General features: G+C 39.3%; 1 protein-coding gene and 1 pseudogene across 13 annotated transcripts in view; one reads left to right on the plus strand and one right to left on the minus strand.

Annotated features, from left to right (window-relative positions):
• KDM4C (lysine demethylase 4C) overlaps window positions 1-20303 on the minus strand; it is a 478025-nt gene that overhangs the window by 245008 nt on the left and 212714 nt on the right. Inside the window, exon 10 of one of the 13 annotated variants that reach the window (XM_032392306.1) lies at window positions 16153-18560. The exons of the other annotated variants lie outside the window; for them this stretch is intronic. Coding sequence (XP_032248197.1) covers window positions 18522-18560 — 39 coding nt within the window. The 3' untranslated portion in view covers window positions 16153-18521. Of the gene's footprint in view, window positions 1-16152; window positions 18561-20303 lie in introns of those variants that run through there. 13 annotated transcript variants of the gene reach the window in all.
• On the plus strand, window positions 1132-1969 carry LOC116624423 (annotated as a pseudogene).

The raw sequence follows: 20303 nt of genomic DNA on the forward strand, positions 1-20303 counted from the left end.
TAAAAATGAAAAATAAAAATGTTTTTTAAAAACGGGATTGATAAGATGTTGGTTGAAAAAGGGAAAAGGAAAAATTAAAAAAAAAAAAAAAGAAGAAAGTTTAAAAAAAATTAACTTTGAAAGACTAAAGAATCATGGGGAAAAAGCGATGAATTCTATGTGCTCGATTCCCCTAGTGCTGGAATTCTGCAGTTCTCATTGATCGGTAAACTCGGTCTTGGCTGGCGGTTCTTGCTGATCTTCTGGGGTAGGGGCCTGTTGCCGTGGTTCTCAGATGTCTTTGCTGGAGGCGGAACTGCCCCGCCCTTTCCCAGTCCGGGCTAAGTAACCTGCTCGGGTTTGCTCTCAGGATCTTTTGTTCCCTGCAAGCTTTCCGTACAGCTTTGGAGGACGAGAGTGAAAATGGCAGCCTCCCAATTTCTGCCCCGGAGGAGCTGAGAACTTGCGGCCCCACTCCTCAGTGCGCCCTCAGAGAAAAGCAGTCAATCACTCCCATCTCCCGGGTCTCCGGCCCGCACTCCGTGATCACCCGGCCTGTGACCCAGTGTATCTATCTGTGGCGCATGACCCCGTTTGGAGTTTCCAAACCCAGTAGATCCCTGCAGTGCACTCCTGGGGGAGAAAGGGGAGTCTCCCCGGATCTGCCGCTTGTTGTGTCCCTGCTGGAAGAGCAGTGGCCTAACTGTGCCGCGGATCAGTTTATGGCAACCCTGAGCTGAGAGCCCACTCCTTGGCTCCATCTCTGCAGCCAGGTTCCCCGCTCCGATACCTGGGAGCTCTGCCACACTCAGGCACCCCTGGTCTTTCTGTGACCCCGAGGGTCCTGAGACCACACTGATGCAGCGAGGGTTCCACCCCCCACTTAACCACTGGAGCGACGTCCCTCAACAGAGCCGACTTCTAAAATATCCGATTTTGTGCTCCACTGCTCTAGCACTTGTCTGTAGCGGCCAAAGGAGGCCTCCTCCCCCGCCGTCTATCTTCCCAAATATCGACTCGGATTCACTTCTCCGCACGTCCTACCTTCCAGAAAGTGGTGGCTTTTCTGTTCAGAGAGTTGCTGCTATTCTTTTCTTCGATCTCCTATTGAGTTCGGACATGTTCAGAATGGTTTGATCCCTATCTAGCTGAATTCCTGGGACCAGACGAAATTTAGGTCTCTTACTCCTCCACCATCTTGCTCCTCCTCCTAGCTCCATGTTTTTAATCTCAAAACTTGATTTTCATATGGCTGTTAAAACCACTTAGGGTTTTAAATGCCAGTCACAACACACAAAAAAGCATTGAGTAAGAAAAGTATATAAATGTATACATTCATTTCAGTCTCTATATCATCAAGAAAGAAACATCAAAATAGCAATTAACTATTGACTAAGCCAATACAAGTTACATATTCCAACATCCCAGAACCAATATAAAAATTTTAAACACCCGCCTTTTCACGAAGATGGTGCGGAAGGCTAAAAAGGAAGCCCCTGCCCCTCCCAAAGCCGAAGCCAAAGCAAAGGCTTTGAAGGCCAAGAAAGTGGTGCTGAAAGGCGTTCATAGTCACAAAAAAAAGATCTGCATGTCAACTACATTCCGACGACCCAAGACACTGCGTCTGCAATGGCAGCCCAAATATCCTCGAAAGAGCGCCCCCAGGAGAAACAAGGTTGATCACTATGCCAGCATCAAGCTCCCCCTGACTACTGAGTCAGCCATGAAGAAAATAGAAGACAACAACACACTTGTGTTCATTGTGGATGTCATGGCCAATAAGCACCAGATCAAACAGGCTGTGAAGAAGCTCTACTGACGTGGCAAAGGTCTACACCTTGATCAGGCCTGATGGAGAGAAGAAGGCATATGTTCGACTGGCTCCTGACTATGATGCTTTGGACGTTGCCAACAAAATTGGAATCATCTAAACTGAGTCCAGCTGGCTAAATCTAAATATAAATTTTTTCACCAAAAAAAAAAAAAAAAATTTAAACACCCAATATAAAATACATTGCTTTAAAAGCCTAATCGAAAATACCACCTCACTTTAATATTCAGCTCTAAATACTAATTTTAAATAAAATGTCAGAAATATGGCAACTTATAACCACAGAGATATAAAATCACTAAGTGCCTGAAAATGAATAACATGTATCAAAAGATAATATTAAGTTATTGGCATTGAACTACAAAGGTTATTAGAATCCTAATTTTAATAAAGAACCCTGACTTTATTTTGGATTATTTCCAGCAGTTCAAAGTAAATGTGTTATTTTTTTTTTTTAATATTCAACTATTCCTTTCATTTTTTTTTTATGAAACAGTTCAACTTAATTATTTGGTAGCAGCAACATCCAAGAATCTTGTCAATCATAGGCCAGAAGTTCTTCCTCTGAGAAGGCCTAAATGAGCAGAACATGAAATTGCTAGAGTGGAGGCAGCATGAAGAACTTTCTCACCAAGACTGATTAAATATAGCAATGGTACCTATGGTTTCCTTTGCCTATTGGCAAGTTATTCATGGTATTTTTTTCATTTATGTTTTTGACTAAAAAGAGCACCTTGATTCTCTGCTGAGGATAGGCCATGATTTTTAGGTGACACTAGAATGGTCAATCAAAGATTGCATCCAATGGCAACAGTGATTGATTCAGGAATGGACACATGACCCATAAACTCATTCTACAACACTAGCATTACCTTGATCCCTAAAACCAGACAAAAACACCACTAAAAACGGAGAATTACAGGCCAAAATCCTTGAGGAACATGGATGCAAAAATTCTCAACAAGGCACTAGCAAATCAAATCCAACAGTACATGAAAAGAATTATTCACTACAATCAAGTGGGATTTATTCCTGGGCTGCAGGGGTGACTCAATATTCACAAATCAATCAACATGATATGCCACATTAATGAAAAAGGGATAAGAACCATATGATCCTCTCAATAGATGCAGAAAAAGCATTTGACAAAATACACCATCCATTCTCAATTAAAATCTTCAACAAAATAGGTATAGATGGAACATATCTCAACATCATAACAGCCAAATATGAAAGACCCAGAGCTAAAATCGTCCTCAATGGGGAAAAACTGAGAGCTTTCCTCTATGGTCAGAAACAAGACAGGGATGTCCACTCTCACCATTACCATTTAACATAGTAGTGGAAGTCTTAGTCTCAGCAATCAGACAACAAAAAGAAATAAAAGGCATCCAAATTGGCAAGGAAGAAGTCAAACTTTTGCTATTTGCAGACAACAAAATACTCTATGTAGAAAACCCAAAAGACTCCACCAAAAAATTCCTAGAACTAATACATGATTCAGCAAAGTTGCAAGATATAAAAATCAACATACATTCCGAGATAGACATGTATCATATGATCTCACTGATATGAGGAATTCTTAATCTCAAGAAACAAACTGAGGGTTGCTGGAGTGGTGGGGGGTGGGAGGGATGGGGTGGCTGGGTGATAGACACTGGGGAGGGTATGTGCTATGCTGAGTGCTGTGAATTGTGTAAGACTGTTGAATCACAGACCTGGACCTCTGAAACAAATAATACATGACATGTAAAAAAAAAAAAAAAAAAAAGAAGAAGAAAAAGAAGAAGATAGCAGGAAGGGAAGAATGAAGGGGGGGAAATTGGAGGGGAAGACGAACCATGAGAGACTATGGACTCTGAGAAACAAACTGAGGGTTCTAAAGTGGAGGGGGGTGGGGGGATGGGTTAGCCTGGTGATGGGTATTAATGAGGGCACGTACTGCATGGAGCACTGGGTGTTATGCACAAACAATGAATCATGGAACACTACATCAAAAACTAACAATGTAATGTATGGTGATTAACATAACAATAATAATTTTAAAAAGCTAATGATGTAATGCATGGTGATTAACATAATAAAAAAAAATCAACGTACAGAAATCTGTTGCATTTCTATACACCAACAATGAAGCAGCAGAAAAAGAAATCAAGCAATTGATCCCATTTACAATTGCACCAAAACCAATTAAGATACCTAGGATAAACCTAACCAAAGAGGTAAAAGATCTGTACTCTGAAAACTACAGAACACTTAATGAAAGAAATTGAAGAGGACACAAAGAAATGGGAAAATATTCTGTGCTCATGGATTAGAACAACAAGCATTGTTAAAATATCTATACTACCTAAAGCAGTCTGTACATTTAATGGAATCCCTATCAAAATACCAACAGGATTTTTCACAGGGCTAGAATGACCAATCCTAAAATCTGTATGGAGCCACAAAAGATCCCAAATAGCCAAAGCAATTCTGAAAAAGAAAAGCAAAGCTGGAGGCATCACAATTCTGGACCTCAAGCTCTATTCCAAAGCTGTAGTCATCAAGACAGTATGGTACTGGCACAAAAACGGACACAAAAATCAATGGAACAGAATAGAGAACCCAGAAATGGATCCTCAACTCTTTGGTCAACTAATCTTTGACAAAGCAGGAAAGAATGTCCAATGGAAAAAAGACAGTGTCTTCAATAAATGGTGTTGGGAAAACTGGACAGCCACATGCAAAAGAATGAAACTGGACCACTTTCTTACACCATACACAAAAATAAGTCCAAATGGATGAAAGACCTAAATGTGAGACAGGAAACCATCAAAATCCTAGAGGAGAACACAGAAAGTAACCTCTTTGACCTCAGCCTTAGCACTTCTTACTAGACACGTCTCCAAAGGCAAGGGAAACAAAAGCAAAAATGAACTATTGGGATCTCATCAAGATAAAAAGCTTTTGCACAGCAAAGGTCACAATCCAAAAAACTAAAAGGCAGCCTATGGAATGGGAGAAGATATTTGCAAATGACATATCTGATAAAGGGTTGGCATCCAAAATATATAAAGAACTTACCAAACTTAACACCCAAAAACCAAAAAATCCAGTTAAGAAATGGGCAGAAAACATGAATAGACATTTTTCCAAAGAAGACAATGAAATGGCTAGCAGACTCATGAAAAAGTGCTCAACATCACTCATCATCAGGGAAATACAAATCAAAACCACAATGAGATACCACCTCACACCTGTTAGAATGGCTAAAATTAACAATACATGAAAAAACAGGTGTTGGCGAGGATGTAGAGAAAGGGGCACCCTCTTACACTATTGGTGGAAATGCAAAATGGTGCAGTCACTCTGGAAAACAGTATGGAGGTTCCTCAAAAAGTAAAAATGGAGCTACCCTATGATCCAGCAATTGCATTACTAGTGCACTACTATCCTTTACCCAAAGGATACAAAAATACGGATTCAAAAGCATACATGTATCCTGATGTTTATACCAGCATTATCAACAATAGCCAAACTATGTAAAGAGCCCAAATGTCCACTTTCCATTGACTGATGGATGGATAAAGAAGATGTGGTGGTGTACACACACACACACACACACACACACACACACACACACACACAATATGGAGTATTACTCAGTCATTAAAAAGAATGAATTCTTGTCATTTGTAATGACATGGATGGAACTAGAGGGTATTATGCTAAACAAAATAAGTCAGTCAGAGAAAGACAAATACCATATGATTTCATTCACATGTGGAATTTAGGAAACAAAACAGATGAATATATGGGAAGGGAAAAAAAAGAGAGAGGGAAACAAACCATAAGAAACTCGTAACAATAGAGAACAAACTGAGGATTAATAGAGGGAAGTAGGTGGGAAATGGACTAGATGGATGATGGGTATTAAGGAGGGCACTTGTTATGATGAGTACTGGTATTATATATAAGTGATGAATCACTAAATTCTACTCCTGAAACCAATATTATACTATATGTTAGCTAATTAGAATTTAAATAAAAATTTGGAGAAAAAAGATATTCTCCTATATTTTCTTTGAGAAGCTCTATATTTTGGGGTGCCTGGGTGGCTCAGTTGTTAAGAGTCTGCCTTCAGCTCAGGTCATGATCCCGGGGTCCTGGCATCGAGCCCTGCATCGGTGGGAAGCCTGCTTCTCCCTCTCTGGCTCCCCCTGCTTGTGTTCCCTCTCTCTCTGTGTCTCTCTCTGTCAAATAAATAAATAAAATCTTTAAAAATAAAATAAAATAAAATAAAAGCTCTATATTTTAATTTTCTCTTTCATGTCTAGGATCCATCTTAGTTAGTTGTTCTAAATGGTGGGGTTCAAGGTTCATTTGTTCCCAAATACTGAAGACTCTTCTCCCCAGGGGACTGATTTGGGGCTACTGAGAAAAATTAAATGCCATATAAGGGTGAGTCTATTTAGGGTTCTTTCCTCTTTTCTATCAAAGCAGATCTAGATCTACATTGAGAACTAGAGCTACATGTAGACATATTCTTCATAAATAATCATATCCTCTATAAATACAAACAGTTTTCTTCCTTTCTTTATGCCCATTATTTCTTTTTCTTGACTTATTACAGTGGTTATAATCTTCATAAAATGATGAGTAGAAATGATGAAAGTGAAAATTCTTACTTTAATGTAAATCTTTGGGAGGAAATGCATAATATTTCACCATTTAGTAGGATATATTTATTGTAGGTTTCTTACACTTACTTTACTGACAAAGTTCCCTCTGAGAGTTTTTATCTGAAATGGCTGTTGCTTTTTCTGCATTTATTAAAATGATCATACGGTTTTTATCCTTTATTCTGTTAACATGGTGAATTGAACTGATTGATTTTTCAAATGTGAAACCAAACTTACTGTGATAGTTAATTTTATGTGTCAACTTCACCATGGACTGCCCAGACATTTGGTCAAACGTTATTCTGGGTGTGTCTGTTGAGGATATTTCTGGATGAGAATAACATTTGAATCAGTAGACTAAATAAAGCAGACTGCCATCTGTAAGTTGGACATGCCCTATCCAATCAGTTGAAGGCCTGAATAGAACAAAAAGGCTGACCCTCTCAGGAGTAAGAAAGGACTCCTCCTTCTAACTGTTAAGGTGGAACATCAGTTTTTTCCTGACTCTGGACTAGAACTGAAACATCAACTACTGTTGGGTCCACAACTTGCTGACTACAGGTCTTAGGACTTCCCAGCCTCTATAATTGATGAGCCAATTCCTTATAATAAATCTCTCATATATACATCCTTTTGGTTCTGGAGGAAACTGACTAATACACTTGAATTCTGGAGATAAAAGCCACTTAGTCTATCAATTATCCTTGCTTTACCACAGTTCAGCTGTTAACATGTACCTGTATTAAAGAACATGAGGGGCGCCTGGGTGGCTCAGTCAGTTAAGAGTCTGCCTTCAGCTCAGGTCATGATCCCGGGGGTCCTGGGATCGAGCCCCGCGTCAGGCTTTCTACTCAGCAGGGAGCCTGCTTCTCCCTCTCCCTCTGCCCCCTGCTGGTGCTCTCTCTCAATCTCAAATAAATAAATAAAATCTTTAAAAAAAATAAAGAATATGAAATGGATGTGTGATTTTAGATATTTCCCTACAAGTTGCCTTAATTTAAGCTCACAGATTCCTATGCTTGCACAGTGAAAACCACCCTTCTATTTTACTTCCTACTAGTAAGTATTCTCTCATTAAAATGATATAACTTCCAAAGTGTAGTAATGGAGAAAGGAGCCATATAAAGAAATCTCTTAGAAATTCCATTTTTTAACATTTGGCATTAAGAAACAGAGATCAAAAGATACAAAATGTGGATAAATATAAAAAGATTATCTAGGAGAGTAATTCAGGCAGAATTTAAATTAAATAAGCCAGTCTTCAATGATGTGAAGAAAATATGAACTACACCATTTCTTGAGTCATAAGCAAAAACCAAACAAGATTCCCTTAGTCAATAAAATATCAACAGAGTTATATTCCTAGTGTTGAAAAATCTAAATCATTAGCTCCAACAGTTTGCAATGAAGCTTCTTTTTAATCATTTCCCAAACATTCAAATACTCCTCTGGACTGAGAAAGAGCTGACCTAGGAATAGTTGAAAAAGTGATGGTAAGAAAAAGTAAGATTAAATAAAGGAATAGGAATATCTCAGGGAAAGGAGGATGATGGAAGTACAATCAACTAGAAGAATGTATAGACAGCTGCTTAGGGAGGTAAGGAAGACTGAGAGATGAAAAAAGGGATGCTGCTCTGGAAGAATGTGTGGGAGGACAGACAACAGGGCACATTACAGGGAAAAGAGCAGATCTCATAAGTTTAAAAGCAATGAAATCACTATCAATTCAGAAGTTGTTATTTTTCTCCACTGTTATTCCTATAAGACATCAGGTAACTTCCCATGTATCATTATCTTTCCTGGAATCATCCTCATCCTCTTGTTATACCAAGCATCTTAATCTAGCTAACATCCTTCATATTTCACTTTAAATGAATAGAGACTAGGTCAGCTCCCCCTACTATAAACAATCTGATGCCATGAATATGTAGCACAAATAAAGGTTGCAATTAAGGACTTAGTTGTGTGATTATTTTATAAATGCCAGTCTCTCTTATCTGGGAGAGGACAAAGGTTGTGCTTATCCTGCTCATCACTACAACTCTCAACCAAAGTGGTCAATAAATACTTTTTGAATGAATTAATAAATTGAATGACAAAATATGGCATCCTTTGATATATTTCAACAATAAATTATTAACACTAAAGAAAGCATCTGTTTGCACTTCTTTATTTCCTTCTTTCACTGTCACTTCCAAGGTGCACTTACTAAATGCTGGGCATTGTTCTAAGCACATTACATTTAAATTCAACTTTAAGAGGCTGGAATAATTATCATCCCCACATAAAAAAAAAAAAAAAACGAGAAAACCAATGTACAGAAAGGTTAAGTAGCTTGGCCAAGGTCCCTCGTGGAGCAAACCCAGAAACCCTGGTTCTATAATTCATTACTAATTAATTATCAAAATAATGTCCAAAAAAACCTACTGAGAATAAGTATCCTATAAAATATTTAAAGGTCTAGGATTTCACATTTTAGTTATGCAATTCTCACATATGTATACTGAATTAAAAAATCTCAGTAACTGATTCTTTTTTTAACCAGTCTTTTATTTTATTTTATTTTATTATGTTATGTTAGTCACCATACAATACATCATTAGTTTTTGATGTACTGATCCACGATTCATTGTTTTCATATAACACACAGTACTCCATGCAGTACATGCCCTCCTTAATACCCATCACCAGGCTAACCCATGCCCCAGCCCCCTCCCCTTTAAAACCCTCACTTTGTTTCTAATAGTCCATAATCTCTCATGGTTTATCTCTCCCTCCGATTTCCCCCCTTCATTTTTCCCTTCCTTCTCCTAATGTCCTCCATGCTAATCCTTATGTTTCACAAATAAGTGAAACCATATGATAATTGACTTTCTCTGCTTCACTTATTTCACTTAGCATAATCTCCTCTAGTTCCATCCATGTTGATGTAAAAGTTGGGTATTCATCCTTTCTGATGGCTGAGTAATAGTCCATTGTATATATGGACCACATCTTCTTTATCCATTCATCTGTTGAAGGGCATCTCGGCTCTTCCCACAGTTTGGCTATTGCAGACATTGCTGCTATGAACATTGGGGTGCATATGGCCCTTCTTTCTCTACATCTGTGTCATTGGGGTAAATACCCAGGAGTGCAATTGCTGGGTCATAGGGTAGCTCTATTTTTAATTTTTTGAGGCACCTCCACACTGTTTTCCAAAGTGGCTGTACCAACTTGCATTCCCACCAACAGTGTAAGAGGGTTCCCCTTTCTCCACAACCTCTCCAACATTTGCTGTTTCTTTCCCTGTCCATTTTTGCCATTCTAACTGGTGTAAGGTGGTATCTCAATGTGGTTTTGATTTGAATTTCCCTGACGGCTAATGATGATGAACATTTTTTTCATGTGCCTCTTAGCCATTTGTATGTCTTCTTTGGAGAAATGTCTGTTCATGTCTTCTGCCCATTTTTTGACTTGATTATTTGTTTTTGGGGTGTTGAGGTTGAGAAGTTCTTTATAGATCTTGGAAATCAGTGCTTTGTCTGTAGTGTCATTTGCAAATATCTTCTCCCATTCTGTGGGTTGCCTCTTTGTTTTGTTGACTGTTTCCTTTGCTGTGCAGAAGCTTTTTATCTTGATGAAGTCCCAAAAGTTCATTTTTGCTTTTGTTTCACTAGCCTTTGGAGATGTATCTTGAAAGAAGTTGCTGTGGCCGATGTTGAAGAGGTTACTGCCTATGTTCTCCTCTAGGATTTTGATGGATTCCTGTCTCACATTGAGGTCTTTCATTCATTTTGAGTTTATCTTTGTGTATGGGGTTAGAGAATGGTCAAGTTTCATTCCTCTGTATATAGCTGTCCACTTTTCCCAGCACCATTTATTGAAGAGACTGTCTTTTTTCCTTTGCATATTTTTTCCTGCTTTGTCGAAGATTATTTGACCATAGAGTTGAGGGTCCACATCTGGGCTCCCTATTCTGTTCCATTGGTCTATATGTCTGTTTTTGTGCCAGTACCATGCTGTCTTGGTGATCACTGCTTTGTAATATAGCTTGAAATCAGGCAACGTGATGCCCCCAGCTTTGTTTTTCTTTTTCAACATTTCCTTGGCAATCTGGGGTCTTTTCTGATTCCATACAAATTTTATGATTGTTTGTTCCAGCACTTTGAACAATGTCATTGGAACTTTGATCGGGATGTTGAAGGTATAGATTGCTCTGGGTAGCACAGACATTTTAACAATGTTTATTCTTCTGATCCATGAGCATGGAATGTTTTTCCATCTTCTAGTGTCTTCTTCAATTTCTTTCATGAGTGTTCTGTAGTTCCTAGAGTATAAATCCTTTACCTCTTTGATTAGGTTTATTCCGAGGCATCTTATGGCTTTTGGTGCTATTGTAAATGGAATCGTTTCTCTAATTTCTCTTTCTACAGTTGCATTGCTAGTGTATAAGAAAGCAACTGATTTCTGTGCATTGATTTTGAATCCTGCCACATTACTGAATTGCTATATGAGTTCTAGTAATTTGGGGGTGGAGTCTTTTGGATTTCCCACATAAAGTATCATGTCATCTGCGAAAAGAGAGAGTTTGACTTCTGCTTTGCCAATTTGAATACCTTTTATTTCTTTTTGTTGCCTGATTGCTGTTGCTAGGACTTCTAGTACTATGTTGAACAATAGTGGTGAGAGTGGGCATCCTTGACGTGTTCCTGATCTTAAGGGAAAGGCTCTCAGCTTTTTCCCATGAGGATGATATTCATTGTGGGTTTTTCACAGATGGATTTTATAAGCTTGAGGAATGTTCCCTCTATCCCTATACTCTGAAGAGTTTTAATTAGGAAAGGATGTTGTATTTTGTCAAATGCTTTTTCTGCATCAATTGAGAGGACCATATGGTTCTTTTCTCTCCTCTTATTAATGTGTTCTATCACATTGATTGATTTGCAAATGTTGAACCACCCTTGCATCCCGGGGATAAATCCCACTTCGTTGTGGTGGGTGATCCTTTTAATGTATTGTTGGATCCTATTAGCTAGGATTTTATTGAGGACTTTCGAATCCATATTCATCAGGGATATCGGTCTGAAAGTCTCCTTTTTGATGGGGTCTTTGCCTGGTTTGGGGATTAAGGTAATGTTGGCCTCATGGAATGAGTCTGGAAGCTTTCCTTCTGTTTCTATTTTTTGAAACAGCTTCAGGAGAATAGGTATTATTTCTTCTTTGAATGTTTGGTTCAATTCCCCAGGGAATCCATCAGACCCTGGACTCTTGTTTTTTGGGAGGTTTTTGATTACTGCTTCAATCTCATTCCTGGTTATGGGCCTATTCAGGTTGTCAGTTTCTTCCTGTTTCAGTCTTGGAAGTTTATAGGTTTCCCGGAAGGCATCCTTTTCTTCCAGGTTGCTTAATTTATTGGCATATAGTTGTTGATAATTTCCGATAATTGTTTCTATTTCCTTGGTGTTAGTCGTGATCTCTCCCCTTTCATTCATCATTTTATTAATTTGGGTCCTTTCTCTTTTCTTTTGGATAAGTCTGACCAGTGGTTTTTCGATCTTATTAATTCTTTCAAAGAACCAGCTTCTAGTTTCGTTGATCTGATCTACTGTGCTTCTGGTTTCTAATTCATTGATCTCTGCTCTAATCTTAATTATTTCTCTTCCAATACGTGGCGTAGGCATCGTTTGTTGCTTTTTCTCTAGTTCTTTAAGGTGTAAAGTTAGTTGGTGAATCGGAATTTTTCTATGTTTTTGAGTGAGGCTTGGATGCCTATGTATTTCCCCCTTAGGACCACCTTTGCAGTATCCCATAGGTTTTGAACCGATGTGTTTTCATTCTCATTGGTTTCCATGAACTGTTTAAGTTTTTCTTTGATTTCCTGGTTGACCCAAGCATTCTTGAGTAGAGTGGTCTTTAGCTTCCAAGTGTTTGAATTTCTTCCAAATTTTTTCTTGTGATTGAGTGCCAGTTTTAAAGCATTATGGTCTGAGAAGATGCAGGGAATAATCTCAATCTTTTGTTATTGGTTGAGACCTGATTTGTGACCCAGTATGTGGTCTATTCTGGAGAAACTTCCGTGTGTGTTCGAGAAAAATGAGTATTCTGCTGTTTTAGGGTGGGATGTTCTGTATATACCTATGAGGCCCATCTGGTCCAGTGTGTCATTCAAAGCTCTTGTTTCTTTGTTGATTTTCTGCTTAGATGATCTGTCTATTGCTGAGAGTCGAGTATTGAGGTCTCCTACAATTAACGTATTGTTATCAATATGACTATTTTGGTTAACAGTTGGCTTATGTAGATGGCTGCTCCCATGTTGGGGGCATAGATATTTACAATTGTTAGATCTTCTTGTTGGATATATCCTTTAAGAATGATATAGTATCCTTCTGTGTCTCTAACTACAGTCTTTGGTTTAAAATCTAATTTGTCTGATATAAGAATTGCTACCCCAGCTTTCTTTTGCAGTCCACTGGCATGGAAGATGGATCTCCATCCCTTCACTTTTAGTCTGGATGTATCTTTAGGTTCAAAATGAGTCTCTTGTAGACAGCATATGGATGGGTCCTGTCTTTTTATCCAATCTGCAACCATGTGCCATTTTACAGGAGCATTTAGGCCATTCATGTTGAGATTGATTACTGAAAGGTATGAATTTATGGTCATCATGTTGCCTGTGAACACCTTGTTTCTATAGATTGTCTCTGTAAATTTCTGTTGTAGATCACTCTTGGGGTCTTTCTCCTTTTATAGAACCCCCCTTAATATTTCTTGCAGGGCCGGCTTAGTGCTCACATATTCTTTCAGTTTCTGCTGGTCTTGGAAGCTCTGCATCTCTCCATCCATTCTAAATGACAGCCTTGCCGGATAAAGTATTCTTGGCTGCATGTTCTTCTCGTTTAGTACCCTGAATATGTCTTGCCAGCCCTTTCTGGCTTTCTAGGTCTCTGTGGATAGGTCTGACGTTATTCTGATTTTCCTCCCTCTGTACATAAGGAATCTCTTCCCGCTAACTGCCCTTAAGATGGTTTCCTTGGTTCTAAGATTTGCGAGTTTTACTATTACATGCCAGGGCATTGGCCTGTTTTCCTTGATCTTGGGAGGGGTCCTCTCTGCCTCTAGGACACAAATGTTTGTTTCATTCCCCAGATTAGGGAAGTTCTCAGCCTACGATTTGCTCAAATATATCTTGTAGTCCACTCTCTCTCTACACCCCCTCTCGGATTCCAATAATTCTGACATTGGAACGTTTCATGGTGTCACTTTTTTCTCTGATTCTATTTTCATGGATTCTGAGTTGTTTTCCCCTCGCCTCCTCTTTTCCCTTTTTATCTATTAAATTGTCTTCCAGGTCACTAATTCGTTCTTCTGCCTCATTTACCCTAGCTGTTAGATTATCTAGATTAGATTGGATCTCATTGATAGCATTTTTAAGTTCTGCTAATTCAGCTTTCATTTCTGCCCTTAGAGACTCTATGTTGCCATTAATCGATTTCTCCATTCTAGCTATTGTCTTCACAGTTGCTAGCCTGAATTCCATCTCCGACATCTTGGTTATATCTGCATCCATCTGTAGATCTTTGGCATAAGTCATAATCTCTGAGTCTTTCCTATTTTGGGAGTACCTTCTCCTAGTCATTCTGTTGAGGGGTGGTTGAGGGAATGTATAGAGTCCAAATTATTGACCACAACCCAAGCAAGATGCACCTGTTTTATAGGGACCTTAGGGTTGCTGGCCTCTTGTTCTCCCAGCCTGTCTTCTGGGTTAGGGGCCTGGCTGCACTCTTACTCAGGCAACCCTGCTTGGGCAGAGTTGCCCTGCCCCCCTATTGGGGGGGGGGGGGAATGGGCTCAGTGGAAACCAGTTTTTTGGGGCTTTTGTTCTCTGGTAGCTTTCCCTAGCGGCTTTCTGCGTCTCTTCCGAGAGTCAGAGCAAAAGAGATCATTTCCAATGCTCTGCCTCAGAGCAGAGAGATTGCAGTCCATTCTTCAGTGAGCTCTCCAGGCCACACTATCTCCATTTCTGTCTGTGCTGCTATAAACTGCAGCATCCTGGGTTGTGCGACCCTCAGCAGCACTCCCAGTCCTCACCTCCAGGTTGGGGCACGGGGGCATGTCTCTGCCCTTTGTGCTTCTAAAACCGCCAGCCACCCCCAGTTCCCCCTCGTGGCCCCACCATTCCAGGTTTCAGTCTGGGGGTCTGCCCTAAAGTCCGTTCCCCATCACTACCAGTCTGCGAGTCTGTGCCCTGTCCCCAGCACAGGAAACTTTTGTGCTCCTGTGTTATTTCACCTTCCCAGTGCCAGTGCAGCTGGCATGGCAGCTCCTCCCCCTTCCATTTATCTTCCAATATCTGCCTGCGGAATCAAGGCTCCCCGCTTCATATTTCAAAACCAACCACCCGCGATATTCTGTTTGTAGAGATCCAGATCTATCTTATTACATCTCAGGCTGATTTCGTGGGTGTTCAGAGTGGTCTGGTAGATATCCAACTCAATTCTGGGGACCAGTTGGAATTGGTCCCCTACTACTCCACCATCTTCCAGACCTATCAGTAACTGATTCTTGATGCTGAGCTCTTCTTTTTTAGTAACTGAAAATACCACATGAGATTTTAAGTAAATTAAAGTTTTCATACTACCTATTGCTTTTACATATTGCAATCCTGATGCCCAGAGCTTTTGCTGGAAATGAACAAATCTATGTCAAGACTAAGGTAGTCAGTAAAGCAGATGTCTTTTTTTTTTTCCCTTATAGAACAAAGAAATAAGCATCCTATTTACTGAATTTATCATGATGACTACAAAAGATTTACTATGCAATGCTAAAAACATTTATAGCACTTTTTTCCTTTAATAAAATCCAACTGATTAAAATGACCACTGTGCATACTTTGTTTAGAAAAGAAACCATAAAGTATCACCTTCATATGACCTAATTATGTGATTACCACATTAAGTTGAAAATCTCAATTACCCTTAACTTATCTGAGTATCAGTGGACCGGTGCCAAAGTTCAGTTTGTATTCTGAACACTAGGAAACTGGAAAACTTATCTACATTTGGTCTTCAGATGCATTAGATATAACTTTTTCTTACCCTACTGCGAACTAGATAAAACACTGCCACAGGAAGTGGAACTTGTGCTATTCTGTAAAGATTTCTAATTCAGGATGTTGATCTAGGTTCACTCAAGTTTTCACTGGGTACAAGACACTTAGATATATGCCTAATAATCTTCCATTCTTTTCTAGCTTTCTTCCGTCAATTTATTTCATTTTTTTCCATACTATACACATAGCGCCACCTGTGCTCATCCTGTATCCCACCATGACTCCATGATCCCCCACCACTGACCTAAATAAATAATAGAGTGAATGCTAGCAAAAATAACCCAACCAATAGCTGATTTCTAAATGAACTTGAGAATGCCCACCATCATTTCATGGTCTTTGATTAATGCATACACTGTTCAGGAGCACACAGAAACTGCATTGACAACATTCTTCAAACATTATGGGCTAGTAAGGGGAAAAGCTTAAAATGATGGCATTTTCAGGGCACCAAAGTGACTCAGTCAGTTGAGCATCTGACTCTTGATTTGGGCTCAGGTCATGATCTCAGGGTCGTGAGATCGAGCCCCACGTCGGGTTCCATGCTCAGTGGGGAGTCTACTTGAGATTCTCTCTCCCCCACCTCTAAAATAAATAAATAATTTTTTTTTTTTAAATGATGGCAATTTCTACATAGGAGAAGCAATAACATGGAAAAGTAACTGTGGCGATAAGCAGATGACAGAAAAGTAACATTAAATACCATTACAGATTAGTTGGTTTTTATTTTTGTTTGTCTTTGACAGGGGCACAGACCTTTACTTTGCACATTACACCCACAAGTTTGAATTGTGATAATAAAGATTACTTCTATAAATAATTCTGAACTTAAGTCACTAGTTCAAAATAAAAGAAGAAAAAACTGTTTATGAATTACCAAGTAATTATGCTATATTCTTTCTGCTGAGAAATAGTTAAAAATGTGACTTTCTATAATACAGAAATTTTATAAACTTTTTTTTGACAGTTTGTACAATCAATTCCATCTCTGATAGAAAGTAGAAGGATAACTTTCAGTAGCTGATGTGCTAAACTTGTGAGCAAACCATCTGATTCTTCTCTCTATGCTGGTACAGAATCTTCAATTCCTCAGCTTCTCTTCAGTACTGCACATATGTAGCAACATGATGACAGGACTGTACTATGTAATTACCACTAGGTAATATAAAACCATCCTTTGTTATTTTGTGGCTATTCAGCACAAGCAATATTTAACTTTTAAAAAGAATTTTACATACTGCCTTTAATAAACCAAAAATGTTTCAAATGTTTGAAAAGTAGTAATTCTGATAGAACATAAACAAACTTGCTGAGTGGGGTAAGAGACACTGTAATGTAGTTCAGTGTCAGCCTAAGAGAAAGACAGTGAATTTGAGAGTGCTCTGAAAGCCACCTCTCCCCATTTTCTTGCACAGCACCCTGTGTGACTCATGCTTAGTCCATCCTACCGTGTGTATTTAGTACTTACTTCTCTCTATGCTTACCTGTCTCCCACACCAGTAGCGCCCACAAGCACAATGGTTCTCAACTGCAGGCTATCTGCCCCCCAAGGGATACCTGAGAATGCCTGGAGACATTTCTGGTTGTCCAGTAGGCAGAGGCCAAGAAGCTGCTAAAGATGTCGAGAGTGCTGAGGTCAAGAAATCTTGCACTAGTTTAGACTGCCAGAGGACAGGGACTGTCTACTACTTGCAGCACTCTGCTCACCCCTACCCCCAGGCACACAGCGGGCACTCAAATATGGGACAAATGGTTGCATGTGTACATGAAAATTCATGTCAGTGTGAATTTTTAAACCATCGTTCTCTATGTGACACTCTTTAAAGAGTTTCCTTTTCTTCCTCCTCCTGCCTCAGAGATGTTGTGGACTGAGACAGTGCACATATCTGTGATTAATGTCAAAACTGCAGTTCTACCCTGAAGCAAAGGGGTGAGGGGGAAGGCACACTGGCCAAGATTCCAGTTCCTCCATGCGACATAGGAAAGTTCTTAACCTGACAAGGACCTCTAGCGACTTGAAGCAGATGACCTCTCAGACTTCTGATTGGAAGGATTACTTTAATCATTTTTACATCTAAGAACATTCACCTCATGTAACAATTTTCCACAGGGGCTACCCAGCTTTTATTACGGCAGTCAAGGCCCTGCAGTATTTTACACCTCGGGCACAGCTGCTGTCAAGTCTGAAGTAACCATAATCTTTAGGTCAAGCTTTTATTTCACCATAAAAGGCTTTAAATATGAACATGCCTGGTGATAAATTAGGTTGACAGGCATTTCCTTTTACTCTGATTCAAAGGAAGACATATATATCTATCATGTTGTTTGGTGTAAACAACTTACGAGTGTTGTCATAATTCATATAGCCTAACTAGACTACAATTTCACAGAATTAACATACCATGGCTATAAATTACAAGTCACTTACACTTCTTGGAGTTGTCTTATGAACTCTAATAGGAACTCATAAATTGAAACAAATCTACAGAATGATAGTAGCTGTGCACGTCTTCAGTAAATGTGACCAGTGTAAAAACCCATGAAATGGCTTTTCCAGTTGTTCAGTGTAAATATGTGGCTGTGTTATCCAGTGGCACTATGCTACAATAACTACAAACAAGACAGAGTCAGAATGCTTAAAGTTCATTAGGCTGGTAAAAATTCAGAAATAACAATATAGGGCATATTCTCTAGGAGCCCATGACAGACATCATCGTCTAAAATGCAGAAGAAAATGACAACAATGCAATGAGACAGACCAACACTCTAAAGAGAGAAGGGGCAACTGACACCCTCTCCTCCATCTGTGGACGCATGAGGAGAAGGGGCCCAAGACTGGAGGGTGGGACTCTGCAGGCATTTTCAAAAACTATAAAGCCAGGAAGAAAGCTTGGGGGCTCTCCAGCTCTCTTCTCACCTGTTTCTTTTAGAGAAAGTATCTGGGGGTAGAGCTCTCTCAGGTCAAGTCATTCGGTCTTTGGGTTCCTGGATAGCTCTGAAAAGGGATGAAAAAGCATGGGAATGACTATGAATGATTTATTTTAGGTGTTAGGCTTTGAAAGGGAGGCATAAAAAGGATCTTATGATTTCCCTCTAGGACTCTACAATACCTTCTACAAAACCCTATTTTTTCCTCTCTAGTGATGCTATCATATGAAAGAAACCATAAACTTTATAACTGAACTATTCAAGAGATGAAATGATACCTTACTCAGAGCTATATTATTATTTGTCCTTAGCTACTGTCACAATAATTAAGTGATTTCCACTAAAAACACTCTTTTGGTAGTCTTCTGTAATTGTGTTATTGTTGTTAATTGTTTGGCAAAGTGTGGAGTTGACAGGAAAAGGACAGAACTATGAATCAGTCTGGAAAACACCTAGTTGGAAAAAACTCTTCTTTGCCCTGCAATGAAAAGAGAATCTACCAGCAATTAAAAAAGTAAAAGGCAGCTTTGCTACAGCAAAGCCCCAAATGTTGCTTACAAAACAAATGGACTAGCTGAACACAACTAATGCTTGCCTATCCACAATCATTCCTTCCCTTGGACAAGTAATATACTTGAAGGTCACACCATCTGACAGTCCAACATCTCTGTGGCCCTCAAACATGGATTCTGTAGGTTTCTAGTGATTATACTTTTACTACTACAACCATAAACATATGTACTCCTACTGTGTGCATTTTACTGTAGAGGAATGTGAGGTTCAGAAGGGCTAGGTGGTTTATATAAGGTTGTCTAGTCAGTAAAGAGCAGAGCCAGTGTGTAGACCAAGCTCTCTGACTCCAAAACTGAGCACATACCACCCTGTCATCACGCCACCTCACCTGACATAGCTCCATTGTAACATGGACACCCTGGTTCCATTTCCCACAGAGTAAAACTGTGCCTCTATTAGAGAGTATCTATCACACCCCACATCAAGTTTGTGAGAACGAATACCCATTCACAGAGGCATGCATGACAGAGATCATCTGCATCACAAGACATTTCTGGGAAGGAACCATGGTTCTATGCACAGAAGAAAAATATGGCCTTCTGAGAAGCAGTAGTCTCTGTGTTACAGCTCTTACCATGGTGGTGGGATCATGACCCGCAAATACTCTTTGATGACATGGCTGCCACCACCGCTGCTGCTGCCATTACTGCAGAGAAAAAAATTTTCCCCTAATTTCATTATGCTTTTGACAAGCTCTAAATTGGCCAAAATACAGCCCTTTTTTGCCTGGAAGGAATGAGGTCCCAAAAGAAAGGCTACAATGAAGAATGGACAGGCAAATGCCAAAAATCTCCATGAAAATTAGGACGTAGATTTCAGTCTTGCAACTACTTATTTTGTAAAGAAAATGAATGGTAGATTTAGTTTGAAATATTTATAATAAAATATATTAAAGGATTTGTGATTGAAATAAATATCGAAAGTGATGACTGGTGGTATTTTGCAGAGCATTATCTTTCTAAGCAGTTGTGTGCCAGAGAGAATTTGCACATGCATTTTCAGGGCATTACAAATAACAGAGCCTATACCAAAGTCATTCTTTTCTAAGTCTAGATGCTGCCACCTGAAAAATATCACAAACAAGAGGTCATGCTTCATGCGAATCTATGAAGTAAATCAGGAAAGCCGGCAGGTCCCTTGCCTGTCTTAACCAAGTATGAAAGTGCAACACGTGCTCACCATGAGGAAGAGCACAACTCAAACCAGCCTATCCCTTCAGATACCATCTCAAAACTAC

Source organism: Phoca vitulina, unplaced genomic scaffold, assembly GCF_004348235.1.
Source record: "Phoca vitulina isolate PV1807 unplaced genomic scaffold, GSC_HSeal_1.0 scaffold67, whole genome shotgun sequence".
NCBI lineage: Eukaryota > Metazoa > Chordata > Mammalia > Carnivora > Phocidae > Phoca > Phoca vitulina.